This window comes from Anser brachyrhynchus (genome assembly GCF_964034855.1).
Source record: "Anser brachyrhynchus genome assembly, chromosome: 2".
NCBI lineage: Eukaryota > Metazoa > Chordata > Aves > Anseriformes > Anatidae > Anser > Anser brachyrhynchus.
This window is the reverse complement of record NC_137695.1, coordinates 848,826-875,723: the sequence shown is the minus strand read 5'-3', so window position 1 is coordinate 875,723 and position 26,898 is coordinate 848,826. Positions and strand designations below refer to the sequence as shown.

General features: G+C 62.7%; 3 protein-coding genes across 7 annotated transcripts in view; 2 read left to right on the top strand and 1 right to left on the bottom strand.

Annotated features, from left to right (window-relative positions):
- Positions 1 to 1,459: 1,459 nt before the first annotated feature.
- Positions 1,460 to 26,898, bottom strand: part of LOC308189445 (uncharacterized protein) — a 30,217-nt gene continuing 4,778 nt past the window's right edge. Inside the window, exons 6-16 of the mRNA XM_080579488.1 lie at positions 26,546 to 26,659; positions 25,084 to 25,904; positions 19,010 to 19,833; positions 15,193 to 15,407; positions 13,202 to 13,398; positions 7,736 to 8,512; positions 7,022 to 7,148; positions 6,393 to 6,500; positions 6,099 to 6,215; positions 5,740 to 5,853; positions 1,460 to 4,451 (exon numbers count right to left, since the gene is read on the bottom strand). Of these exons, the coding sequence (XP_080435614.1) occupies positions 3,571 to 4,451; positions 5,740 to 5,853; positions 6,099 to 6,215; positions 6,393 to 6,500; positions 7,022 to 7,148; positions 7,736 to 8,512; positions 13,202 to 13,398; positions 15,193 to 15,407; positions 19,010 to 19,833; positions 25,084 to 25,904; positions 26,546 to 26,659 (4,295 nt within the window). The 3' untranslated portion in view covers positions 1,460 to 3,570. The remainder of the gene's footprint in view (positions 4,452 to 5,739; positions 5,854 to 6,098; positions 6,216 to 6,392; positions 6,501 to 7,021; positions 7,149 to 7,735; positions 8,513 to 13,201; positions 13,399 to 15,192; positions 15,408 to 19,009; positions 19,834 to 25,083; positions 25,905 to 26,545; positions 26,660 to 26,898) is intronic.
- On the top strand, positions 8,787 to 14,238 carry LOC308190272 (zinc finger protein 777-like). 2 transcript variants are annotated; one of them, XM_080581380.1, is made up of 6 exons: positions 8,787 to 9,012; positions 10,285 to 10,411; positions 11,618 to 11,731; positions 11,906 to 12,025; positions 12,115 to 12,249; positions 12,502 to 14,238. In XM_080581380.1, exons 1-6 carry the CDS (start codon positions 8,911 to 8,913, stop codon positions 13,404 to 13,406), a joined length of 1,503 nt encoding a protein of 500 aa, XP_080437506.1. In that variant the 5' UTR covers positions 8,787 to 8,910; the 3' UTR covers positions 13,407 to 14,238. The 2 variants fall into 2 exon arrangements, with proteins under 2 accessions (XP_080437506.1, XP_080437505.1); XM_080581379.1 differs by having other exon boundaries at positions 8,788 to 9,012; positions 12,499 to 14,238.
- Positions 14,875 to 24,513, top strand: LOC308190268 (zinc finger protein 212-like). Of its 4 annotated transcripts, none has more exons than XM_080581354.1 (5): positions 14,875 to 14,934; positions 15,216 to 15,620; positions 17,090 to 17,216; positions 17,949 to 18,068; positions 18,743 to 24,513. In XM_080581354.1, the coding sequence occupies exons 1-5, from the start codon at positions 14,911 to 14,913 to the stop codon at positions 19,798 to 19,800; spliced, it is 1,734 nt and encodes a 577-aa protein (XP_080437480.1). In that variant the 5' UTR covers positions 14,875 to 14,910; the 3' UTR covers positions 19,801 to 24,513. The 4 variants fall into 4 exon arrangements, with proteins under 4 accessions (XP_080437480.1, XP_080437479.1, XP_080437482.1 ...); XM_080581353.1 differs by having other exon boundaries at positions 18,740 to 24,513; XM_080581356.1 differs by lacking the exon at positions 17,949 to 18,068.

Sequence of the window (26,898 nt, the reverse complement as noted above, 5' to 3'; positions counted from 1 at the left end):
CCATGCAGCAGAAGATCAGAAAAGAGCTGCACTGAGAAGTGCTACCCAAGGAGGGCAAAAGCACGGCACTTGTTCACAGGAGGTGTGAAGACTCCACGAGGCATCGCCTTGCGCTCCTGAAATTCTCCCTCCCCACCTGCGTCTTCCCTGGCCTCTCCCTGCAGCTTCTGCTCTGTCCCGTGAGCATCACGGTGTCTGGGCGAGGATTCTTCTTCCCTCTTGGGAGAGCGGCGCATTTCCGTGTCACTTGGCAATAGTTGTTCTTGAATTCGGGGCTGAATTTCTGAAACTTAAGCCGCACAAGCCTCAAAATAGCTCCGAGATTTGTTTGAAATGTACATATTGATCTCTGAAATACAAGAGAGCTGGGCAGAACAGGGAAACTGTGACTCACTGCGCAAAATACTGCTCCGTCTGTGTTATCACAGCCAGCATCAAGACGTGGTGAAACATGGAGCACATCAATGGCTTCTGATGCTTTGGTAGCAGTTGAAACACGAGGTCTCACAGACAGAAATAGGAGAGCGCTGTTAAGATAGTGTAACCCTTCTCAGCCCACAGTGCTAAAATGCCCAACTTTTCGCTGATTCTTTTACAGTTGTGGTTACGGAGACGTCTCAGGCGTGAACTCATCAGCAGGCAGACAGCTTCTTTAATTATTGTTGCAGACTCAACTGCCTAAAGATGACGGAGTGGCAGAGCAGGAGGTCAGCACCAGAACGTACACAGCAGTGGCACAACAAGGACTGGAGACGGTAACGTGGCGGGACCTCAGTGTTTTTATTGTCCTTTTGCCAGAACAGCCCCTAAAAGCCGCCTGTAGTTGTTGGTTCGTAGAATGATCCACAAATACTGTTGAAGTGTTCCCAAGTTTTCGGCTGCTCAGGTCGCAGGGCAAACTGCTGCTGCATACAGGAGCACCTCTGCATCTTTACCCCAGAACAATCCTGCTCTTCCTAGACTCAAAGGAGTGGGCTGAGCTGATGGCGACTGCAACGCTGAGGTTGCTGAGAACTTTTTGCCTGCAGCAGGATCAATTTAACCTGCCTGCAGGATGAGAATTGTACAGTGAGCTTATTTACATGCTATTTTTGGTCGCTATTACCATTCAGGCCCTGTTTGGATCTCATGCACACATGGAAAACAACGCTCCTGCTCAGGTGCTGCTGCAGTATTAAAAAAAAAAAGAAGAAGAAAAAACAATGAAAACCCACTCTGGTCTGCAAGGGAGGCTTCTGTCTTCTAACCAGTAAGGTGAGATACAACAAACTGCCGCTCGCTTTGAGCAGGGAAGGCGAGGTGTGTGTGACAGACCGTCCCACCTCCCGCACAGATGGGAAGATCCCTGGGATCTCCGTGACCATGCACGCAGGCTTTCCCCGTGCACTCACACCCAGGGCCAGGCGACGCAGGTGAAGGGACATTAGAAAGGACCAAAAACAGAAGCACTGAGGACTTTGCACTTTAATCCGTTCAAGTTTAATGTCATTATTATAAAAAAATCAAGTATCTACTGCCGTAGGTGTAACTGGCGTTTCACACACGGATAGAAATGTGTTCCCTGCCCTGAAGGCTCACAGTCTAAGATAACAAAAAAGGTAAAACGGAGAGAAGCAGCTTAATCGGAGTCAGCAGGAAACCACTGGAGGACTGATTAGTTTACCTGCTTACTGAACAAGACCCAAACTAGTAGTCTGGGTATCAAATGCTGTACCGCCTGTACTGCTAACTGCCAAGAGATTTTCCTTCAGCACGTCAAACACGGAAGAAAAAGAATGAATGTGGACCGGTTTTATGGCAGCAAGTGGCCACTGAGCACCGAGAAGTGACGCAACGTGGAACCCTCTGTCCCCTCAGATCTCTTATTTGGAAAAAACAAAACGGCTGCGTGCACAGAGAGGCTCACCACACACAGACCCGCTCAGACACGTCGGAAGCTGAGAAATCAAAGACCTCGGCGGCACTAAGGCGAGAAGAGGCTGCAGGCAGATGTCACCAGGCAAACACCTGCAGCGCCGCTGACACTTCTGCCAGGGGCTCTGTGCCAGCTTTGTCCCGCAGCACAGGCTCAGAGCAGTCACGCAGCTTCACCCTGACCTGCTCTGGATTCTGCACGAATCGGGTTAGCTTAAACAGACCAGAGCAGGCAGCAATGAACAGCGAGGACCTGGAGAGGGACCTCACTTCTTGGCCAAAAGAGCTTCCAGGCTGAAACATCTGCCCCAGCAGCCAGCTGGACCAGAGGAACACCTCTGTCCCTGCAGGGGCGAGCCAGGCACCTGCATCCTCCCCTCAGCAGACACTTTGGGACCAGGCAGTGACAGAGGGGTTTCTAAAGCCTGGTGAGTGATGGGGAGAACCCGCAGCAGCTTTAAACCAGGTCAGGCAGCCACGCAAGCCCTGAAGTTGCACGACGTATTTGGGCCATTTGTTAAACACATTTCATTTGGGGATATAATGAAAAAAAAATCATATGTACCCAAGCTAACAGGAGGAAAGGGAGATGAAGACAACAGTGACATACAACGAAAAAAGTGTTAGCGTACAGGCAGTCAGCAGAAAGTTATCCCAGCTCTCACCTCAGCCTGAGTACAGCTGTGCGCTGCCTCTGGCTTACAAGTGCTTTCCCGTTTCAGTTCCACTGGGAGTCCTGCAAGTTTCAGGAGGAGTCTGGGCAATGCCACCTCCCTTAGGTGTGCTCAGGAGAGAGGCAATGAGGCGAATTCCCCGCAGCTACTGCAGTACAGAGCCAGTCTCCAGCGGAGCAGGACCCAGTGCACATCACAACAACCTCACACATCAGGGCAGAATGTGGCCCTACCGCTGTAGTTTACAGAAAAATAAATCTGATTTTAAGCTCCAGAGAAGGAACTGAGAGAGGCTGGGGGGGTCTCCTCCTTGGAGACCTTCAGAAGCCACCTGGATGTGGGGCACCAGCTCTGGGTGGCCTTGCAGGAGCAGGGGTCGGACCGCACGGACCCAGAGGTGCCCCCAGCCTCAGCCGTTCCGTGAGACAAACCTGTATTTCGAGCGAGCTTCCCGAGCAGCAGCAGCAATATAAAGGTCACTTGGCCTGTGCATGGAGAGAGCTAGGAACTGACCAGCTGCCCCCCTTTGGCAAATGGGGCATCCATGCAGGCCATGAGCCAGACCTCACCTTGTGCACGTGTTTAGTTGCCTGGAGCCTTTTGCAAACCTGTACCTCAAACCTGCCCGTGAAACTGAGCACAGCAGAAGTTCATCCAGGAGAGCAGCCAGGGAAACTCCAGGCAAAGAGCAGCTGCTTCCAAAACCCTTACCTTGCTGTAGCCAGTTCAAATAACGGATTCAAAGCTGGAGAAGCCCCAGACGCTTTTATTCTTAAGAGATCCTGGGGCGGACTATGAGGTATTATGGCATGCCATCACTGCCACGAAGAAAAGGGCAGCAATGCCAAGTTGGATCCTAATTCTACTTTCCTTGGACCTTTGGGATAAATTGCTAGAGGGACTTTAGTGCTGAGCAGCAGAGGTTCTCTCCTCCCCTACCTCTTCCACCCCGGGGCGCAGGGCCACGTGAGCCCCGCGCGACCTAGAAGCTGTGTAGCGGTGCCTCCCTCACGCGACTGCCAGCCACACAGTTCCTCTCACGCAGGTGGATCTTCTCATGCTGGAGGAGGTGCTGCTTCTGGGTGAAGCGCTTTGAGCACTCGTTGCACTGGTACGGCCTCTCCCCGGTGTGGATCCTCTGGTGCCGGGTCAGGTTGGAGGGATGGCTGAAGGTCTTGCCGCAGTACGAGCACCAGAGGACCCCTGGGCTCCGGCCCGAGTGCACGCGCCGGTGGATGATGAGGGTTTTCTTCTGGGGGAAGAACTCCTGACACTTGTTGCACTTGTAAGCCCTTCCCTGCGTGGGGCTCTTCTGGCTTGGCTCGTCAGTGCCGTTGGCGCCGACGCTTTTCATGCACCTGGGACTGCCGCGCGGCTTGTCCCTGGCTTTTGCATTCTGGTTCTGCCTGAAGCTCCCCCTGGCCACGTGGGACCCGTCTTCCGCGTGGATCTGCTGGTGCTGCTGCTGGAGGAAGACCTCCCCGTCCTCGGGGTACTCACTGCTGCACAGCGTGCCGTGACTCTGCTGCTGCATCATCAGCATCTTCTTCAGGCATAAGCCCTTCCTACACGCCACGCAGGAGTGGGGTCTCTCCTCAGGACAGTCTTGCCTGTAGAACGCGACGGTGCTGATTTCGCCCAGACCACCTTCCCCGTGAGCGGATGGCACCAGCCTGCTTGTGCTCTGGTTTCCCAGGGGCACGGGAGAGCCGTACTGACCATCAAAGGGCAGCGCCTCGCTGGGACCCTCGAAGACCACCTCCTCCGAATCCCTGGATAAAGCTGTGGGGGACTCCGAGCTCTGCAGGCATTCGTCGGAGTCCAGCTGCTCTATTTTGAACGCTATCACCTCATCTGCTGGAACTGAGGGGAAAAACAAAGGGGCATTCACTGGTGGGTGACACGAGACGCTTCTGAAACCCCCTCACTCGTTCCCCTGCCGCCCCCGAACCAAACAGGCCCCTCTAACACAGGGAAGAGAGACTAAAAGAAGAGAAAATATGACTGAGAAGCACGGGAACGCTTCCCTTTCAGCTGGCTTAGCGGTGAACGTGAAAAGCCACCAGGCAGGGGGCAGAGAGGGGTGCTGCCTTTCAGGACAAGTGTTCAGTGCTCCCCAGACAGTTTGCAAAGCTGTCTGCAGCCACTGTCCTCCTCCAACGTGTTTTCTGCCTCCCCATCTGCCTTCCCTCTACTCCCAGGACGTGGAGAACCACCTGTGTGGCCTCCTTCATGAAAGGGGACACATGAACACTCGCTGTTTTTGAGTCAGGATGTGCCTACTGCTGCTTTGGATGTGCATGTAGCCAGGAAGCATCCCCCGCGGTCCCCCTGAGGCAGTACATTTTCTCGGAGGGTTCATTGCTTCTCATCTCTGAGGTAGGTGCCTGGGGTTCTCCACTCACACCAAACCTGCCGGGAACTTTCTCTGACTCTCATTCCTACCCAAACTTTTAATTTCAGTTGACCTGGATGGGAGTATGGCCTGTCGATGGAAAAGCAACCAGCTGCTGGCAGTTTCCATTTAAAAGGTTGTGGGCAGCGTGAGGGCAGAATCTGAACAGGGATCGGCCTCCTGTCCGGACAGCGTCGCTTCCCAGTTCACTGGTGCTGAGGAGCGCCTGACAGCGGAGAGGTGACAACATGCAGAGGTGACACTAGGGGCATGAGAAAAAGCATCTAAAATTTACTCACAGCAGGGCAAATATCAAAAACGGAGCAAGCCCCACTGACAACAAGGAGAAACAAAGACCAGGACTGATGGTGAGGGAGAAAGCACGAAACAAGGAAGCGACTGGTGAGCTGCCTACCAACGGCCTACTAATCGAGTATTACATTGCTGTTGGGAATGGAAGAGCCATCCCAGCCCATCTTTGGAGAAGACCTTGAGAATTAATTGTTCTCAACTTCAATCCTAACGACTCCTGTATTGCTATGCCCCTCTCTTCACTTGCAGTGCCTTGTTTACCCGGATCCTTAACCTTACTACCAGTAAAGTTGTCGATAAGCTTTCTGTCTGCTCTGCTGACCTCAGAGAGGCTCTTGCTCTCTCCCCAGGCCTCAGCACACGCTCTCCCACCATGGGACCATCCTGGGTGCCCTTGTGCAGCACCAGCTCTCGCTGCGCCTTGTGGGACTGCCCAGAACTCACCCACGCTGAGCTCAGTGAACTCCATGTCCTCCGCGGCTCCCTGCTCCTCCATGCACGGCTCGTCCTCTTGCTTCAGAGCGCCTGCGAAGCTCGGCTCTGGAATGCCGTACTCTGCTAATATAGAGAGGGAACTCCCTTACCGGGTGTCACAGCACCCTTGGGCCCTTCCCTAGCTGCACCCAGGAGGTTTGCTCCCAGCATTCGTTTTCAACCTCTCTCCAGCACCTCCTGCTCCTACTGCTGGGAGCTTTACTCAGCCCTGTAGAGGAGTCTTCCCAATACCCCACAGCTGACCACGTTTCAGGACAGCGTCCTCCCTGCCGTTGTGTCCAAGCACGCTCTTCCAGAAGAGCACTCACCGGGTGTGGGGTCTGCCAACACTGTTTTTGCCTCCAGGTTCTCCTGTTCTGTCGGGCACTGCACTCCTTCTTTGCTGTCCTGGCTGCTTGCATCAGGTCTAAACACCAGAGACTCTGCTAATGGGAAAGATCAACCCCATTACATGTTTTCTAACACTATTACTCCCCTGGAACTTGCTTCTCCTAAGACCCGAGAAGTTCCTGCGAGAGCAAATCAGGACCATCATCTGCCTGGTGACAACAACACACAGGCATTATCCCCAAGGATAAACCTGCAATCAATTCATTCCTTGCCTGCGCTTGGCTCCACAGGAATCTCCCTCTCTCCCAAAGCCACCTCATCGCAGGGCACCTCTCTCTGAAGCCGGGACAGGAGGTCGGGTTTGGAGACGGCGTAATCTGCTGAGGCACAGAGATGTTATCTTCAAAATTGTTGCTTCGAACTGCCCTCATCCCTGTAGGTGCCAGGCGAGGGAGCGAGCCTGCAGCAACACAGGCCTGCAGGGGTGAGCAAAGTCCTCGGTGCTCACGGGGAGGAAGGGACCCCTGCAAACGCTGCTGGCAGCAGCTGCACGCCCCGAGGCGGCTCCATGGACCAGAACACACCGCTTGGTGAGAGCCCTCTGCAGGGCCCACCGACAGGTGGTGGCTCCTGGCTCGGGCAGCCAGCCCCATCGCAGAAAACATCTGCGGGCCTGAGGGAAGGGGTCTGCGGGCTGTGCTTGGCACGGAGCAGCCTCTGGAGGCGACGGCAGCCAGTGCCCACCTCAGTGAGTCCTGGCCACCGAGGGGCTGGACGCGACATGGCCTCAGCAGCGGGCACAGCCTTCGCCGTGTTTCTACAACTTCAGCTCCCAGGCGTGGGGAGAAGTCCCCCGGAACAGAGCTAGTCTAGAAGCGCCGACAGCTGACAAGTTATTTACCCAGAGAGATCAGAGATTCGCTGTTCCCTCTCAGCACGTTTTTGTACAGCTCCCTCTGCCATTCCTCCAGGTTCTCCCACTCTTGCTCGGAGAAGCCAGCGGCGCTGCTGTCAGACCCTTCTGGGGCCTGCAATCGTAGAGGTCACAAACTCAGCACCCGCTCGGGTACGGCGAGACACCTCTGCCGTGCTTACAGCACCGGGGAAAGAAAACGTCCACATTTCTATTTCTTTTTTACTGCTAACGTATATCAAGTGCTGAAAGGAGAGAACAAATCCTGTCTGGGGGTATTGTCATGACACAAGGAGCGCAAGGACTAGGATCTTCAGTTTGAATAACTTTGTTAATTCGTGCTAATTCTGTGAATACTCAATGTTTCTGCTTCCCCTGGTCCCATAATAAAGGTAATTCGTATACTTCGGTGTCATTTTCACAGGAAAGAAGTTAGTGTTTGTTATAAAATGTAACAGTCTGTCCTTTGCCAGTGAAATTCGGCTCAGGCAGACATGCACGGGAGCCATCAGCCGGGTCAGATCCTTGCTCGCGGCGCAGGACAGCACCCTCTGCACACCCTGACGTGCTCAGGGCAACGATGGGGCTCCTGGGACCCCCCCTCCTGGCCAGCAGCACCCGTTCGGCACCCCGGGGGACGGCCTGAAGGCCCTGCTGAGATGTGATAACGAGATGGGATCACGCCAACGAGCCGGTCCTTACCTTGGGCACCTCTCCCCGGGGGCCGGGGGGCAGGCGCAGCACCCAGAGGTTCCTGTTCCTCAGCAGGTTCTCCACGCTCTCCAGGCGCTGCTGGAGGTGCCCGTACTCCTGGACGAGGGTGCCCAGCACGGCCAGCTTGCTCTCCAGCTGGTTGCCGAAATCCACCACCGTCCTCTCGCAGTCCACGTACTTCTTCTCGGTGCTCACCGTCCTGCGCTCCAGCCCCAGCAGCCGGGCGCCGTGGGCCTCCACGCTCTTCTCCACCGCCTGCACGGCGGCCACCACGGTCCACAGCGAGATGCAGCCGCTGCCGGGGGGGCCCGGCGGGCAGAGGGGGCCGGGGGGCGGCGGGGAGGCCATTGCCCCCGGGGGGGGGGGGGGATTAACGGGGATCCTCCGCCCGGGGGCTGCTGAGGGCGGCGAGGGGAAAGCGAGGGGGCCTCGGCACACCGGGACCGGGGCCTTAAATCGCCGGGGGGGGGGGGCACCGGGACCGGGGCTGTAGCCTGTGGGGGGGGGGGGGGGCACACACCGGGAGTGTCTCCCCGTGAGGGGGACGCCGGGACCGCTTCTCCCTCCCCGTCGGGGGACACCGGGACCGGGCTTAGCCCCCCTCACCGTGACACCGGGACCGGGCCCTACCTGCACCGTTCCCGGAGCCTCCGCCGCACCTGGCCCCCCGCCGCCCCCCCCCCCCCCCCCCGGGGCTGTCGCCGTCCGCCACAGCGTCCCCTGCCGGCCGGCGGCCTCACGGAGAGGCGGCGGGGTGATTGACAGCTGTCAATCACCGGGAGAAATAAAACGGGGGGGGGGCAGCTGGGGGGCCAGCGGGAGGGCTGAGGGACCAGGAGCCCCCCCGAACGGGGGGCTCCTGGTCCCTCAGCCCTCCCGCTGGCCCCCGCGGAGGTGGGGCAAAATCCCCCCCAAATTTGCACTTTTTTCCCCCAAAAAAGCCCCGTGAGACCCCCCCCCCCCCCCTCAGGGGCTTCCCCCACCCCTCAAATCCCCTCCCGGGGCCGGTGCTCGGCGCCGCCCGTCCGGCGGGGGCCGCTGTGGGAGAGAGCGGCCGGCGGGGACCGGGGCCGGGGCCGGGGCCTGGCCGGGGGAGGTGGCGGGGGCCGCCCCCCGGGGCCGTCCACGTTCCCGTTCCCGGTCCCGTCCCGTTCCCGGGGGTCATGGCGGAGCTGCACGCCCGCATCGAGGCCCTGGAGCGGCGGCTGGAGCGGGCCGAGGCGGCGCTGAGGGACGGGGGAGCCTGGGGGCTGCGGCTGCCCTCGGTACGGCCCGGCGGGGGGGGGTCTTTGTGGGGTCTTTGTGGGGTCGGGGGGGAGGCTGGGGGGTGGTTTTGGGCCCTTTGTGGGGGCGGGGGGGAGGCTGGGGGGTGGTTTTGGGGTCTTTGTGGGGGCGGGGGGGTGGCTGGAGGCTGCTCTGGGGGTCTTTGTTGGGATGGGGGAGAGCGGGGGGATGCATGTGGGGTCTTTGTGGGGGTGGGTGGGAGGCTGGGGGCTGCTTACGGGGTCTTTGTGGTGGTGGGAGGGAGGCTGGGGCCAGTTATGGGGTCTTTGTGGGGGTGGGGGGCAGGCTGGGGGCTGCTTATGGGGTCTTTGTGGGGATGGGAGGGAGGCTGGGGCCAGTTATGGGGTCTTTGTGGGGATGGGGGAGAGCCGCGGGAATGATTCGGGGTCTTTGTGGGGGTGGGGGGGAGGCTGGGGTCTGCTTTTGGGCCCTTTGTGGGGATGGGGGTGAGCCAGAGAGCTGATTTTGGGGTCTTTGTGAGGATGGGGGGGAGCCAGGGGCTGGTTATGGGGTCTTTGTGGGGGTGGGGGGGAGGCTGGGGCCAGTTATGGGGTCTTTGTGGGGGTGGGGGGGAGGCTGGGGGATGCTTATAGGTCTTTGTGGGAATGGGGGGGAGCCAGGGGCTGGTTATGGGGTCTTTGTGGGGATAGGGGTGAGCTGGGGGGGTGATTTGGGGTCTTTGTGGGGTTAGGGGTGAGCTGGGGGGGTGATTTGGGGTCTTTGTGGGGGTGGGGGGGAGCCGGGGTTGTGATTTGGGGTCTTTGTGGGGATGGGGGGCAGCCTGAGGGCTGCTTATGGGGTCTTTGTGGGGAAGGGGGGGGAGGCTGAGGGATGCTTATGGGGTCTTTGTGGGGATGCGCGTCGCTTTGTGGATGCTTTGTGGGCTGGGGGGGGTGTTTGTGGGGCTGGGGGCCAGCCTAGGGGTCGCTTATGAGGCGATTTGGGAAGTGAGAGGGTGTTTGAGGGTCCAGGGATTGGTCTGGGGGTCGTTTGGGGGGCTGGTGGCTGCTTTTGGGTCTGATTCTGGCCTGAGGAGGGTGTTTGTGGAGCTGGGGGTCAGTCTGGGATTCGATTGTGGGGCTGTTGGAAGCCCGGGGCAGTGTCTGTGGGACTGGGAATCAGCTTGGGGGCCGCTTATGGGGTCTTTGTCTGGCTGCGGGTCAGCCGGGGGGCGGCTTTGGGGTCTGAGAGGGTGTTTGAGGGGCTGGGGGTTCAGTCTTACGGGGCCGCTGAGCCCAGCGCTGTGCCCGCAGGTGCCGGTGACCTTCGAGGACGTGTCGGTGCAGTTCAGCACGCAGGAGTGGGCCCTCCTGGATGACGGGCAGAAGGAGCTGTACCGGAGCGTGATGCAGAGCAGCTACGAGATGCTGGTGTCCCTGTGTAGGCGTCCGGTCCCGCCGGTCTGCAGCTGCCGCTGCTGCTGCCCCGGCTGCTCACTCAGGGTTGCTTTCCTTTGCCTTTCGCTGGGATCCCAAAACGATCTGCTCGATCTCTTGTCCCCTCTGGCAGCGAGCAGAAGTTGGGGGACACAGGAAGGGGTAGTAAGTGGCTCGGTGTCTTCTCCTCGTGGAGAGCAGGTACGCTGGCCTCCCTGAGCTGTCACAGCAGTTCCCGCTCCGTGCCTGCCGACGTCCCCGTAGGGTTCCCTGCCGGCATGGTGGACGTGCTGTCTGTCTGTCCTGCTGCGGTGAGCCGTCCGGAAACCCGCTGCAGAAGCCGCACGGCGCTGGGAGCCCGTGGTGGCACGGAGGTGGCCCGAAATGAAGGCGCCGCCTGGCCCTGCCTGGCGGCCTGCAGCAAGCCGCCCGCCCCTGGTGGTGTAAATCAGCGCCCCAAAGCAGTCATCGTTCCCCTCGGGGCATGTGCATGGATGTGACGTGCTTTGCACCCTGCCTGTTGCGCGGTGGCACCCCACGCAGCCCGGCCTGACCCTCGTGCCCCTCGATAATTCTGTCCCGTGCTGAGCAGGGGCTGGATTTCCCCGCAGCGGGTGCCGAGGCCGCCTCTCGCCGTCCCGCGGGCTCTGCTCTAAGTGCAGCCTGCGGAGCCTGGGCCAAAACACGATGCGAGGCACGAGCCCGGTCCCACCGTGGGTCACGGATCTGGTGCCCGTCTCCTGGTGCCGGCACGAGCCCGTCCTCCACCCTCGCCCAGCGGTGAGCGTCGGTGTGGGCACATGGTGGCTCGGAGCGGGCGCGGGCAGGACGCGTCGCTGCTGCGTGGGCTAACAGGCGTTCACCAGGGGATGCATGATTCTTCTCCTGTGCTTCAGCGTGTTTTCCGATTTGTAGGGGGGTTCTGGGAGAACAGAAGGTTGCGGCGGCATCCCCAGGTGGAGCGGGGATGGATTTTGTTGTGGCTGTTACTGGGGAGGTGTCAGATAACCCAGAGGGTGCTTCCATACCCGCTTAGATCTCCCTGCTGGTTCCTGTGCATCCCTAACTCGCCGTGTGCATCACTGGTGCTGCTTTGCTTGGAGACGAGCTTTTGCTGGGCAGGGACTGGAGTCTGTGCATGCAGAAGGCTGTGGTGCGCCCAAAGGCAGCGTCGCGCCTTGCCCCTGATACCTGTTTTGCCCTCGAACAGACTGTGACCTAGCCAAGCCTGAACTCTTATCTCGGATTGAGAAGGAAGAAGAGCCGTGCGTGCCAGCGGAGCCGGACCCGGAGGGAGCGGTGGTGCCCCCAGAGCCAGCCGCAGGTGGGTGACGCTGGGATCGTGCTGGGGCCTGGAACCCTCCCCTGGTACCGCGGCTGCTGTGATAATGCGCGTGCTGCAGAGCCTCCGATGCCCTGGGGGGGACCCCCAGCCCCTGTGCTGGCTCCTTTGGACCCCAGCAGCTGCTGGTGACACCACGTTCCCTTCTGCCCCCAGAGCCCGGCTGTCCTGGCTCCGCGAGCGGTGGAGCTCTGCAGGCGGAGGAGTCCCGTGAGGGGAGCTGCAGGGACCTGGAGGGCAGCAGGAGCCCCGCGGCCGCCCCGGACTGCAGCACACGTGAGTGCCTGGCCAGACCACCGTGCGAGGGACCCCGGGCCCTGCCCGTGTGCCACCCGGTGTCCTAATCCCCGCTTCTGCCCTTGCAGCACGCGTCCTTCAGGGAGCCGGCGGCACCCCAGCGGAGCTCGGCCGGCCGGGCCCCTCTCCGCCCTGCCCTGTCTCCAGGTGCTGCCGTGAAGTGGTGAACCTGAGGCCGCCTCCATCTCCCCCCCCTGCAGCAGGTACTGGGCAGAGCCCCCCCCATCCTCAGTGGTGTTTGTCGTGCCAGGCCACCCAGGGGTGTCTCCGGTGGCTGGCTGTACCCGTGCCCTGCCTGTACCCACACCGCGGTCCCGGTGTGAGGGGGGGAGTGGTGCTGCTGTTCGTAGCAGCTCCCGGGTGGGCAGGCACGGGGAAAGCCCCTGCGTCTTTGTGCCTTGTCCTCAGAACCGAGCGGCAGGGTGACGCTCAGCTTCTGTGAACGTTTCCAGCAGGTGCTGATGTGGGGGTCCCAACAGAGGTCCCGCGGGAGGAGGTTGCTGCGGAGGAGCTGGCGGCGCCTCAGCGGCCGCTGGAGGGGCTGCAGAAGGAGGACCTAAAAGATGCGGGGAACGGTGGCCGGGGTCTGGTGGCAGACGTGCCCGAAGAGCTGGGCAGGGAGCAGATCCCGGGCCTCTGCCAAGCAGCGGTGTGCGCGGATCCCAGCCGCCCGGTCACCGTGCCGGGAAAGCCGGTGGAGAGCGCCTGCGTGGGCAGGACCACGGCCTGCCAGCGCGGCTCCTCTCGGGAGAAATTCTACAGGTGCGTCGTGTGCGGGAAGAACTTCCTGCTCAAAATCAACCTCATCATCCACCAGAGGAGCCACAGCAACTGGGTGCCGTACGTCTGCGTCGACTGCAACCAGGCCTTCATGTCCAAGAAGAAAATCGGGCGCCACCTGCGGATCCGGGCGGCCACGGGGTTCTGCCCCCCCTCCGACGCCAAGGACTGCGCCAGCCTGCCGCCCTGCCCGGCCGCCCAGCCCCGCGCCCAGGGGAGCGGCGCCGCGGCGCAGTGGGAGAAGCCCAGCCCCAACCGGTACCCGCTGTCGCCTCAGAAAATTATGTACACGTGTAGTGAATGCATGGAGAACTTCTCCAGCCAGAACTTCCTGATGCTGCACCAGCGGATGCACGCCGACCTGCATCACTTCACCCTCTGCGCCTGCTGCAACAGGAGCTTTGTCTGGGCCTCCGAGTTGCTCCACCGCCACCAGGCCGAGCGGCCGTACTGGTGCGGCGAGTGCCAGAAAGCCTTCAAGCGGCACGACCACCTGTCCGGGCACCAGAAGACCCACTCCAGGAGGGAGAGCCCGTACGAGTGCAGGGACAAACCGCCTCTGTCAGTGGCACCTGTTTAAGTGCGGGTGCGTGAAGTAGGAAATGTAGCAGGAGAGAAGGGTCAGAGTTGGACTCGATGATCCTCGTGGGTCCCTTCCAACTCGGGTTGTTCTGTGATCCCGTGAGAGCACGGGGGTCATTTCCCAGGGACAGAGGGCCGCTGTTGTCCCCTCTCTCCCCCTCCTTGGCCACGAGTCCTGGGCAGCCTGGCTGGAGCTCGCCCTGCCCTGCCCAGCGTGTCTGCGCCCGCCGGCTCTTTTTGCTGGAGGAGCCTCTGCCGTGGGTGAGGACCTGGTGTGGGTGAAGGACTCTTCCTCAGGTTGGAGGTGTGGGTAGATGGCTGTCGGAAACGTGTGCTCCGACAGCTGAACGTGGCTCTGTCGTGCTGCTGTCAGCCTCCAGCTGAGCACCCGCGGTGCCGCAGCTGCTCTGCCAGGCCAGGGTCAGGTCCCGGCACTGACGGGCGGCCAGGGGGGCTGCAAGCACTGATAAAAGCTGGTGTGGGGTCTTTCCTCCCCTTCTGGAAGTCGCCGGGGAGAGTTAAGAGGACGTTATGGAGCCAAAGAGCTGGATAGGATGCTAATGGGAAAATAATTCGGGGGAAAAGTGTGAAAGCAGCTGGGAGCAATCCCTGTGCAGGGTGAGCACCAGAGGGGGTGGGAGCAGGCGGGGGGAGCGGCGAGGTGGGGTTCTGGCGGATGAAATGTGGGGACGGGGCTCCCGCAGCGACAGTGGGGTCGCCGTCGTGACTTTCCCCGTGTGCCTTTATCCTGCGGGCCGTGGCCCACGGTTCCTCACCCACCGTGGCGCGGGGCGGCGGCGGGGCTGGAATAAAGAGCAGGAGCCCCTCGTCCCCGTGGTGTGTGCTGGTCGGCGTGCTGGGGGGGCGAAGGGACGGCCGCGGCCGGGCTGTGCTTGGCCTTGGGTCGGGGGGGGGGGGGATCAGGGTCTGGGGGTTTGGAGAAGGATCAGGGTCTGGGGGGGTACGGGGAGGGATTAGGGGCTGGGAGGTACGAGGGATCAGGGTCTGAGGGTATGGGGAGGGATCGGGGACTGGGGGGGGTCGGGGAGGGATCGGGGACTGGGGGGGGGCTAGGGGCACGGAGGGGCTGGGACCAGGGGGGACTTTGAAATATGTGGAGGGGCTCCAGGAATGGGGGGGGAGTTCTGGCACCAGGCTGGTCTGGGACTGGGGGGGGTCCCTGGGCTGTGTGTGTGGGGTCTGGTAACTGGGGGGGAACTGGGACTGGGGGGGGACTGAGACTGGGGGAGCTGGGTTGGGGGGCCCAGGGCAGGGAGGCTCCAGGACGGGAGCAGCTGGGGACGAGGGCGCTGGAACCGGGGGGCCGTGGGAAGGGGGGGACGGGGGGCCCGGCCCCGGGGGCGGGGGGGGGGTCCCGTTACCGGGGGGTCTCTGAGGGGAGCCGGGGCCGGGCCGGGCCCGGGGGCGGTGCGGGGCCGTGCGGCGGGCGGGGGCCGCCAGGGGGCGCCGTGGTGCGGCGGCGGCGGCGGCGCGGGGCGGCCATGGCCCGGTGGGGCCCGGCTCAGGTACGGGGGCACCGGGCGGCGGCGGCGGCTCCCTCCAACCCCCCCCCCTCCCCGTACACCCCCCACCCCCCCGGTCCGTTCCGCAGCCGGGCGGCGGGGACCGGCCCCGGCCGCGCCTCGGTGCCCGCCGCAGCCCGGTGCGGGGGCGGCAGGCCCGGGCCGGGCCCCGCCGGTGCGGGGAGGGGGACGGGAGGGTCCCCACGGTGCTGCCCGGCCCCGGACCCCCCCCCCCCGTGCCGTGCCCACCGGGCCCCTCACCCCCGTCCTCTCCCCGCCAACAGGAGCCCGAGTGGGGGCCCGAGCCCTGGCAGCCGCTCCCGCCGCAGCCCCCCGTGCCCGTCCCGGTGCCGGTGCCGGTGCCCATCGACGGGGACAAGCAGCCGCCGGTGGCCGAGATCTCGCTGTGGACGGTGGTGGCGGCGGTGCAGGCGGTGGAGCGGAAGGTGGAGTCGCAGGCCCTGCGGCTGCTGAGCCTGGAAGGGCGAGCGGAGACGGCCGAGAAGAAGCTCTCGGAGCTGGAGAAGGCGGTGCTGGACTTCGGGGGGCAGCTGGAGCGCAAGTGGGCCGCGCTGGCCGCCCTCGTGCAGGAGAGCACGCGGCGCCTCGAGCACGTCGAGCGCCAGCTGCGGCACCGCGGCTGCTGGGCACCCCGGCCCGGACTGGGTCCCGGCGGGGACGTGCCCCAGGTAACGGGGACGAGCCCCCGAGGAATAGGAACAAGCCCCGGGGAACGGGGACGAGCCCCTGGGGAATGGGAACAAGCCCCGGGGAACGGGGACGAGCCCCCGGGGAACGGGGGATGTGCCCCAGGTAACGGGGACAAGCACCGGGGAAGGGGGAACAAGCCCCGGGGAATGGGGACAAGCCCTAGGGAATGGGGACAAGCCCCTGGGGAATGGGGGACGTGCCCCAGGAATGGGGGACGTGCCCCAGGTATTGGGGACAAGCCCCAGGGAACGGGGACAAGCCCCCAGGGACGGGGGACGTGCCCCAGGTAACGGGGACAAGCCCTTGGGGAACGGGAACAAGCCCCTGAGGAACGGGGACAAGCCCCAGGGAATGGGGGACAAGCCTCTGGGGAACGGGAACAAGCCCCAGGGAATGTGAGACAAGCCCCAGGTAACGGGGACAAGACCCTGGGGAATGGGGGACAAGTCCCAGGGAACGGGGACAAGCCCCTGGGGAATGGGGGATGTGCCCCAGGGAATGGGGGACAAGCCCCGGGGAACAGGGACAAGCCCCAGGTAACGGGGACAAGCCCCCAGGGAACGGGGACAAGCCCCAGGTAACGGGGACAAGCCCCAGGGAATTGGGGACAAGCCACAGGTAACGGGGACAAGCCCTGGGGAACAGGGGACAAGCCCCGGGGAATGGGGACGTGCCCCAGTTAACGGGGACAAGCCCCAGGGAAGGGGGGACAAGCCCTGGGGAACGGGGACAAGCCCCAGGTAATGGGGACAAGCCCCAGGGAACGGGGACAAGCCCCAGGTAATGGGGACAAGCCCCCGGGGAATGGGGACGTGCCCCAGGTAACGGGGACAAGCACTGGGTAATGGGGACAAGCCCCGGGGAACGGGGATGAGCCTGAGGTAACGGGGATGTGCCCAAGGCAACGGCGCGGGTGCGGAGCTCTCGTGGGCGTCGGGGCAGGATGGCAGGGACGGGGCTCCTCTGGTGCTCAGCCCCGAGCCCTTCCTGCTGCTCCCCATCCCCGGTGAAAAGGGGGAGCGCAGCACAGGTGCACCCCGGTGTTTTCAGCCCTGTGGGGCCCCACGGGTTGCCTGCCAGGTGGACGGCTCCTTCCCATGTGTTTTGCTCCGGTGCCACGGGGGCTGCCGCAGGCTGCCGGTGTGGATCCGGGGAAGGAGATCGTAGAATCGTAGAATATCCCGAGCTGGAAGGGGCCCATACGGATCATCGAGCCTAACTCCTGGGATGCAAACCTCCCGGCTGTTAGGGGAGAGGCGGCTGAGCAGGGGAAGCATCATTCTGCTGCTTTGCAATTGTTCCCTGAGCTCAGGCTGGGACACAGCACCTTCCGCGGGAGCTCTGCACCCGCGCCGTGCCAGCCCGCAGCACACAGGGGGGGAGCGGGGCGCCTTGTGGGGGCAGACAAGGCAGGGAGGTGCTGAGGGGGTGCCTCCTGCCGTTTCAGGTCCCCACGGCGGGTGAGGATGACGCCGCCTGTTTGCCGGAGCAGGAGTGGGGCGGCTTGGACAGCCGTCAGCAGGAGCTGTACAGGATGGCGGTGAAGGGGAGCTACGAGGCTGTGGTCTCTCTTGGTAAGCATCAGTCCCCGTGCACGTGTCGTAGGCTTTATCTGTCGTCTTCTAGGCGGCATCTTGCTTCAAGCTGCGTATTGACTTCTGTCGTCTGGACGTTTGGAGAGCAGGTAGCGAGCGGCGGTGCCCTGACACCGTTAGGGTTTGGCTGTGGGTGGCGAGTGTGCTGCACGCTCAGCCTCTGGCAGTTCTCAGCACCCAGGAGATGTCACGCCTTGCTGACGCAGAGCCCCGCGGTGCCATCCATCAGTGAGCACGGCCAGGATGGGGCCCTCAGGCAGCCCCGCGGGCAGGAGCCGTGCAGGAGGAGCGGGCACCCGCTGCACCGCGCCTGCTGGGCAGGGAGCAGAGCCCCCCGGGCAGCACGTGGCGCTGCGCCTGCCGTGTCCTGGGTCCTGCTCTCCAGTACAGGTGTGCCCCAGGACATGGCCGTACATGCAGGACGCTGGAGGAATTTGTTGCGGGCAGCCCTAAGTTCTAGCACGAATTATTTTTTGGCTGAAAATAATGAGTTATTATAAAGGACGAGTGCCCGATGCGTACTTCTTGCTGAGGTAACTAAAATCAGTTGTCCAGTTTGGCTGACACCAGCGTGCTCCGACTGTCCTGGGAAAACCAAACCGCTGTTCCGGCAGCCCAGGACGCCCCGGCTGTGCAAGAGCAGCCTTTTGCCCAGGGGCTGTGGTGCCAGCGCCCAGCATCAGCCGTTCGCACAGCCGCTTCCTCCCCTAGGGCCCGGGGACGCCAGCTCCAAACCCTCTCTGCTGTTGCCGGCCGAGGACGGGGAGGATTTGGGGACCAGGACCCACGGGCTGCTGGAGAAGGGAGCGGTGTCAGGGCACGTCGGTGGCGGTGAGTTACGGCAGCCACGTAGCGGCGATGGCGTTAACACCGCCACCGCGAGGGCCTGGGGATGGTGAAGGGTTGCATACAGCTTGGCGGGGCGAGGGAATGGAAATTAAGGGCTGAGGAGGAAAAGCAGTGCCAGGGGGGAAAGAAATCCGAAAGGAGCCACGCCAAATGTCTAAGCCCAGAACAGCCCGCATACCGAGGGAGTGGAAAAAGCCTGGGCAGGGCTTAGGGTGAGCGTGGCGCTGCGCCTGCTTGCCTGCAGACAAGCTCGGTCCTGCTCCTGGAGGGTAGCTTTGGTCCTTTTCCCCAGATTTACCCAACTAAACTCTGCCATTCCTGACCAAGTTCCTTCCAGGACAGAGGACTCCGCAGCCACGACTTTGCCCTCATGTTTTCCTCTCTTCTGGCTTCTTTACGAATATTGCGTTGTCAGTCCATTGAATGTCCCCCGAGATGACCAGATAACTCCCAGCAGACGCCAGCATCCTTCCACCTCTTGTTCTTCTCCCCCTTTGCTCACAGTAAAACCCTCCTGCTCCCTCTCTAGTGGCACGTTTGCTGGTTCGTCTCACCAACGTGCTGCAGGGGAAGCTCGGCTCCTGCTCCTGCGCTGGGGCTAGAGGCACGGGAGAGCTTTCCTTGGCTGGGAGTGAATAATTGCTGTCCTTCAGCAGGTGAGAAGATCGTGATCAAGACAGAAGAGCAGCAGCCGCAGGAGGAAGGATCAGAAAGCCTGGCCCTGCCGCAGGCACCCTCCATGAGGCTGGAAGAGGAGGTTCCCCTGAGCCAGGAGCTGCCAGTGCCCTGGGAGAGCCACACCAGCTTGGACGAGCAGAAGGGAGCTGGAGAGGGCTTAGGGGAGCTCTGCAAGCATGGGGCCGCCCAGCCGGAATTCAAGCCCGTGGTTGTCCCGGTGGAAGCTCGCCCTGCCCCGGCCTTGCCTTTCCCGGCGGAACACGGGCACGGCGCGGGGACCGACCAGCCGTTCACCCTGCCCCAGGGGATGCCGCTGGGAGAGGACACTGCCGCGGAGGCTGCCTCGGCACAGCCCGGCGCCGAGGAGCACGGCCCGTGTGCCGCCGGGGATGAGCCCCACGCGCTGCCCCTGGGCTGGAAGAGCGCGCGGCTGAAGCGCAACCTCCTGGCGCGGCAGCAGAGCCACGCGCGGAAGAACAACGGCTCCTTCATCTGCACGGCCTGCGGGAAGAGCCTGGCCCACCACGCCGCGCTGCTGCGGCACCAGCGCCTGCACACGGGCGAGCGCCCCTTCCAGTGCCCTGCCTGCGGCAAGAGCTTCAACGAGAAGTCCAACCTCAACAAGCACTACCGCATCCACACCGGGGAGCGGCCCTACTGCTGCCCTGCCTGCGGCAAGGGCTTCATCCAGAAGCACCACCTCCAGAAGCACCAGCGCATCCACGGGGTGCAGCTGCGGGCGGGCTGGGCGGGCCGGCCCGCGCGGGCCAGCGCGGCCGGGGAGCGGCTGTACCGCTGCATCGAGTGCGCCGAGAGCTTCCCCCTGCAAGCGTCGCTGGAGGAGCACCAGCGCCGGCACACCCAGCAGCGACCCTTCCAGTGCAACGGCTGCAGCAAGAGCTTCCGCCACCGGCAGTCTCTGAACCACCACCAGAAGGTCCACGCCACGGCCAGCCCTCCTGCTGCCGGCTTGCCCAACCACGGCCAGGAGCCGGGGGCCGTCCCCTGCAAGCCGTCCACCCAGGACAATCCGTAACGCGAGGGCTGCGGACGGGAAGGGGCAGCGTTTCTGCAGGCAGAGAGGTGCAGTGGCCCGTGAGGGCGGCACGCGGCGGGCAGCTGGCGTCGCAGCACCGCGGGGCTCTCCGCACCCCCCCCCCCCGTGTCCCCGGGGACGAGGATGGGGCTGGCAGACGCACGCTGTGGGGGCGAGACCGGCCCGAGACCGAGCGGAGGAGGTCCAGCAGCGGGGGCTGCGCCGCTGCCCCGTGGAAGGGGGGCTCGGCTGAAGAGTGGCTGCTGCGTGTTTGGCACCGTGGGACGGGGAGCGGAGCACTCGAACTCAGGGTTACTTAAATCCTACCAGCTTCGAGGTCGGTTGGGGGAGTTCGGTGGCCCGGGGAGAGGCTGTTGTTGCTGGGACAGCCAGGGTCACCGCACGGCTGGGGAGAGATGTGGATAAAAGACTGGGCTGATGCGGTCTCCTGCTGAGCTTTGTGCGTCGGTGAGCGAGGCTGGTAGCATGCCGCCTCCAACAGCCCCTGCCAAGGGAGCTGTGGGTGTGAGGCCACGTGAATCGTAGCTGGATCCTCGGTGGTGGCTTTGCCAGGACGCCTCCTGCAGCCCTGCGCCACCTCCCGCTCCCTGCGTGCCTCCCGCGAGCCGAGGGATGAGCACGCGTCCTGCCGGCAGCAGGGCAGCCCCCGGGCGCCTTCCCCCCAGCAGCAGCAGCTCCGGGTGTAGCAACACCCCCGGGACTTGGTGTGCCCACCCTGCGGTGCCCGTGCCGCAGGGAGAACCGCGGTGCCGTTCCCCGGGGCAGTCCGTCTGCCGCAGGGTGTCCGTCCTTCGTGCAGCTTGCAGCGCGTCCTGCGGTCAGCCACCCCGTGTCCCTGCTGTCACCCTGCACCCATCGTCCCTGCACGGGTGCTGCTGCCCAGCGCGGGTCTCGCCCAGCCTGTCCTGCTCCCAGCCCGGCAGCGTCCCGGGAGAACGCAGGAACTGCCCCAGGGAAATGCGGAGCTCCCATTCACAGCCCCATTCAGCCAGGAGCTGCGGCTCTGGGTGAGCATCAGCACAACAAAGCCTTGTCTGCCCTCCCGCTCTGCCCCTGGGTCGCCCACTGGCAGCCTCTCCTCCTCTTCCCCTGGCCCAGGTTTTGTGATTTCGGCCCGTTCAAAGCAATGCAGCCTGGGGGAGCGCTTATGCCCTGGTGCATTTGGGCAGCTGGTGCCGCTGGCGGTGTCTGCCGCACATTCCTGTCCCAGCACGGGCCGGCAATGTGCGCCTGCAGCCCAGAAACCAGCCGTGCCCTGGGCTGCACCAAAAAGCAGCACGGCCAGCAGGGCGAGGGAGGGGATCGTCCCCCCGTGCTCCGCTCTCGTGAGACCCCACCTGGGCACCGCCTTCGTGGTGGGGCCCCCGGCACCGGGACGCGGAGCTGCTGGAGCGAGCCCAGGGGAGGCCACGAGGATGCTCGGAGGCTGGAGCAGCTCTGCCGTGAGGAGAGGCCGAGGGAGTTGGGGTTGTTCAGCCCGGAGAAGAGAAGGCTGCGGGGAGACCTCACAGCGGCCGTCAGTGCCTGCAGGGGCTGCAGGAGGGCTGGGGAGGGACTCTTGGGCAGGGGGGGTAGGGATAGGACACGGGGTGACGGCTTTAAGCTAAAAGAGGGCAGATTTAGGTTAGATACTCAAAATCTTTCACAGTGAGGGCGGTGAGGCCTGGCGCAGGCTGCCCCCAGGAGCTGTGGGTGCCCCATCCCTGGCAGTGCCCAAGGCCAGGCTGGATGGGGCTGGGGGCAGCCTGGGCTGGGGGCAGGGGGCCCTGGGCATGGCAGGGGGTGGCCGTGGGGGGCTTTGGGGCCCCTTCCCACCCAACCCATTCTTTTATGCTACGATTCTGTGATTCTTTGCTCCCGCAGCCTCACGCCTCAGGGAGGCGACACTGGGGCTGACGTGTCAGGAGTGGCAGCTCTGCGGGCAGCGGGGACAGCGCGGTGACGGAGCGGTGGCACAGGCTGCCCAGCACGGCGATGGGGTCCCCATCCCCGGGGGATGAGGACACGGACCGCGATGAGCAGCACTGGGTGGCCCCCCAGGAGCAGGGATGGGACTGGGGCCTTGGGGCGCGGGGGCAGCACCAGGTGGGACCCCGACGGCCGCGACCACCATCAGGCCGTGCAGCAGCGTCAGGGCACCGACGGCTCAGCCCCAGGCCCCTGCCCTACACAGGGTGTCCCCATGGGGCTGGTGTCCCTGTCAGGAGCAGCACCCCGGGGTGACAGTGACACCCTGGGGACACCCCGGGGATGAAGGAGGGGGCCATGGCGTGCTGAGGACACCCCGGGGACACGCTGGGGATAAAGAACGTGACAGTGACGCCTTGGGGACACCTTGGGGATGAAGGAGGGAGCCGTGGTTTCCTGGGGACACCCCCAGGGACAACTTGGGGATGAAGAAGGGGACACTGACACCCTGGGGACACCCCAGGGACACCTCGGGGACGAAGGAGGGGACAACGACACCCCGGGGACACCTTGAAGACGCCCTGGGGATGGAGGAGAGGACAATGACACCCTGGGGACACCCCAGGTAGGAAAGAGGGGACGCTGGCACCCCGGGGACACCCCGGGGACAGCGCCCAGGCCGGGAGGTGGCAGCGGTGACGCTCTGGGCATGGCCTGTGCCCGGAGCCCCGCCCACTGCCGCAGCCACGCCCACCCCAAGATGGCCACGCCCCCTCCCCGTGGCCACGCCCAATCCCAATGGCCCCTCCCTGGCTCTGTCCCCACACAAGATGGCCGCCGCCATGGGCGGGGTAGGGCGGCCATGACAGCCGAGGGCGGCCATGACAGCCGAGGGCGGCCATGACAGCCGAGGGCGGCCATGACAGCCGAGGGCGCCATCAGCGCCGTGGCGGGGCCATCCCCAGCCCCTCAGCACCCTACGGTTGCCCATACGGCGGCCGGGCTCCCCTCGGCACCCCACAGCTGCCCTGGTGACATCCGGGCTCCCCCGGGGCTGGCAGCCCTTGGGGAAGGTGCAACCCCAGCCTGGCACAGCCCCTTTCAGCCCGTGCCCGCCTTCCTCGTGTCGAGCTGCGAAGCGCTGTGTTTAAAGCAAACGAAACCAGGCGCGCGTACAGACAAATACTTTATTGACTCCACGGCCTGAGAAAGGGAGCTGAGATTTCCTACGAAAAAAAGTTGGTCCCAGTCACAGCTTTAAAGCAAACGCTCGGGGCCGGGCAGGCGGCGGCAGGGGGAGGCTGCTTCCTCCGAGCTGCCCCGGGGCCTGCACTGGCTGACTCGTACCCTGTGGTACTGGGATCAACTGGGCTCACTGGGATGGCAAACTGGGCAGGGGTAACTGGCTACAGCCCGCACGGCAGCAGGGCTTGCTGTCGGACCCATCACCTCACGGCCCTTAAGGCATCAACCACCCTTGTGTCCTCCAGGGCTTCGCAGCACCCGGTGCCTCCTGCTGGGGGCTGGCGCGGGGCAGGGAGCACGGAACGGGCCCAGAGGAGCCCCTCTGACACCACGCCTGGGCACGGCCGTGCTGTCCCTCCAGCCCCGCAGGGAGGTGGCCGGGCACCACCCCGCACCCCGCAGTGTACCCCAGGACACGGCCCAGGCAACGTCACCTCGCTGCCCAAGGCCCGCCACCGACAGCAGCCCCACCTGCAGCCCCTCAGACCGTGCAGGTGGCCAGGAATGCAAAATCTCCTAAGGAAACTGGTTCCCCACACTCCCTGCCCAGAGAGGGGCAGAGACTTAGTGATTTCAAACAATAACATCAAATAAGTCAATGGAAACAAAGCAAAAAAAAAAAACAGCTCGGGAGTCCTATCAGCCTCTCAGCTTGGCCTGCACCGTGATGCCTCCAGGACTGATTCCCTTCTCTCTGTACACATGCTTCATGCTTCCCAGCGGCGCGCCCGGTGCGCGCAGGGCTGGGGACACGTGCTTCAAGTGATTCCTGGGGCCACCAGAGCCTCGGCTGGCCTGGCCGTCGTCGCCCACCAGGGTGCCTCTCCACAGCGCGTTGAGGTAGCTAGCATAACCAGTCTTCCACGAGATTAGTGACAGAGGGAGCGTGCACGGCTTCCAGTCGCAGCGGGGCTGAGCGGAGGGGATGCTCCTGCACGGAGCAGCTGGGATGGCGCCGGGTGCCAGCCAACACGTCCGAGCCCGGGGAAGGGTCCTCGCACAGGCTGCAGCTGCAGCGCAGCAGGAATCCTACCTACCATTTGTAAAGTGACCATCTGCGCAGGCTGGTCTTGGGGCACCAACCCTCCCACGTAGGATTTTGAAGGCCGGCCTTCCCAATGGAAGGACCAGTGCCGGGACCTCACAAACACCTGCAGCGTTACGCAAACAGAAGGTGTGCCTTGTTTCTCTCTACTTGTCTTCCAGTGCAACACACAGCTGTTCCCAAGGAGATCCCCCGCGTGGCAGATTTCCTCAGCAGGATGGGGTACCCGACACGCACGGCCAGGACGATCTGAGATGCCACACACTCTGCCTGGCGTCTTGGTCAAGCACCATCAGTGAACTGAAAAGCTCCTTTGGAACCCACTCTGATCTGTCAGTTTGGTTCCCTCTGTCTGTCCTCTTCACTGTGTTTCCAAATTGTGTTTCCAAAACGAAGCGGTCAGCTTCAGCATCGAATACTGGGTGAGCTCAACAGCTGGTAGCAACTTCTCTTGCTGGGCTGCGTGACCTATCTGCTAACCTAGCAAGGTCAGTTTGGGAAGTTTCATGCATTAGCCAGCAGACACGAGTTTGAGAAATAGCAAAGCAATATTTATCACTGGAGAGGCTTCTGTAATTTGTTCCACATAATGGTATTCAAGCTTTGATTTATTCTGCAACTCGGGAAAGCTCCAAAAATCCAACTGACGGATGGCCCACAACCCTGATGCCCCACCACGTACAGAATCTGTCTGAACGCTCACCGTTTCTGCCCAGGGACACGAGCAGTTCGGATGCCTCCCGTCGTCGTGTCACTTGCCCCCAGGCTGCTGTCCTACTTCCTACTCTCCCAACAGGCTCCCACTGTAGCAGCAGCAGTTCTTGAGTTGGACTTGAGGATCTTTGCGGGTCCTCTTCCAACTCGTGCTGTTTTAAGAGTCTGATAACTGGAAGTTTGAGTTCCGCAGCAGCCACCAGGAGGCGCGTTCAGTGGAGCAGCTTTGGCCGCAGTGGGCACGGAGCTGGCCCTCGGGTGCCCGGCTCAGCGAGCGAGGACGGCTCCTTGCCAGGCACCTCCGGGGCTGCTTTCAGCTGGGGCCTCCTGGCCGCAGTTGAGTGCTAGACTGTCTTGGGCTGCTGGCTTGCCAGGGCTTGCTGCCGTATGTGAATTTGCTCGTGGCGCAAGCGGTGAGTATTGCGGGTGAAGCCCTTGTTGCAGGTGGTGCAGCGAAACGGCCTCTTCTCAGAGTGGGTCTGCAAGTGCCGCTGGAGGGCAGAGGGGCAAGACAGAAACTTGTTGCAAAGATCGCATTTCAGTGGGCGTTTCGTGTAATTCCTAAGCGTCGACTGTGGGGAGAAATGCGCCCTGGACGGGTTCCCTGTGTCCTGCTCCTCCTTGGTCTGGCCCAGCCAGGCCCCCCCAGCATGTGTCCTGTTACCCAGGCTGTGGGCAGTGCTGCCGGGAGCCCTGCACAGCTTCTTCCTCGGCCCTATCCTCAGTTCTGGGTGCGTGTTCCCCCAGACCTTGGCCGCAAAAGCCCTGTCTTGGGTGTGGATGGCCTGGTGCAGGACCAGGTGGCTTTTGTCTGCAAAGCTGATCTCACACACCGTGCATTCGTAGGGCCCCTCTTTGGCGTGGCTCCGCTGGTGGATGATGAGGTTGATTTTCAGACGGAAACGCTTCCCGCACTCGGTGCAGGGGTGCGACCACTCACGCACGTAGCCGCGCCGGCAGTCGCCCATCAGCAGGCTGTTGCTTGAGCACTTGCTTGGCTTCTTCTTGCTCCTGGGCTTCGCCTGCTCTCCTGGGCAGTTCTGGATTGCTGGGTCAGGAGAAGTCGCAGAAACGTTTTGCAACGCGTTGGGCCCCACCTCCTTCACCTCGAGGCTTTCAGGAGGAGAAGCCCCTTCACAGGCCTTCTCGTTTTCCAGTAAAGAGCCTTCCTCTGAAATGAAACAACACAGACATTCCTCACTCACACTCCAGGGACAATTCCATCTTGTGGTTTTAGTCCCAAAGCACCGAGCAGGCTTTCCGCAATAAAGGAGCTCCTGACAAATCCGAGAACGCAGCGTGGAGAGGCGCAGGTGCCTCTGCAGGGTCCTGGCCTAGGCAACTCAACAACTCAGCGTGGTCTCGGGGGCAAATCTGTTGCTCTCAAGAATCGGGCTGTGCTCTGCTGCGGTGCCACCAGAGCAGGTTGTGCAAAGGGCTCCGCCTCTAAAACCACGACACCAATGATGGCCACAAGAGGTAGCAGGAAAAAAAAAAAATCCTTGGAAAGCTGTAATCAGCAGTACTTCCAGGCTCTTCGCTTCTGTCAAGCTTGTAACTGTTGCCAAATGCCAAATGTTCAATGCTGAGCACACTTCCCCTGATTGCTGCTAGCAGGACCCCTGTCTGGACTCATTCTCTCTGCAGAGACGACGGGGCTGAACACCCCACCTGGCACCAGATCCCTCCCTTGCTGGGTGACAAAAGAGGATCTGGAATGTTCCTCTCACCTCCTATTTCAAGCCCGTGAGTGAGCTGGGAGCTGCTTCTTGCCCACAGAGCGCCATGCCTGCCATGCACGGGGTAACTCACCAGAGCCGCGCTCGGCCAGGTCCTCTTCCACCTCTGTCTCACGCTTAAGTTCCCTGCTCAACTCCTCTCTCCGCGCACTCAGGGACGTGACATTCATCACCAGGATGGGGAGCTCTGTTGGCAGAGAAGAGGAAAGCAACTTTAAACACCAGCGGACAGCTCACATCTTCTTGCTTTGGCGTGATGCTGACTGGAGACATGCTGGCACTGTGCAGAAGAGCCAGAGCCAGCTCCAGCTCAAGAAGCACACACGGACCAAAAGCAGAGAGAGGTCTGGGAAGAGTCCCCAAGGAGCCACAGGTGGTCACCTCTGCAGAGCAGCCTCATCCATCCTAAACTCTCCCCATCAACGC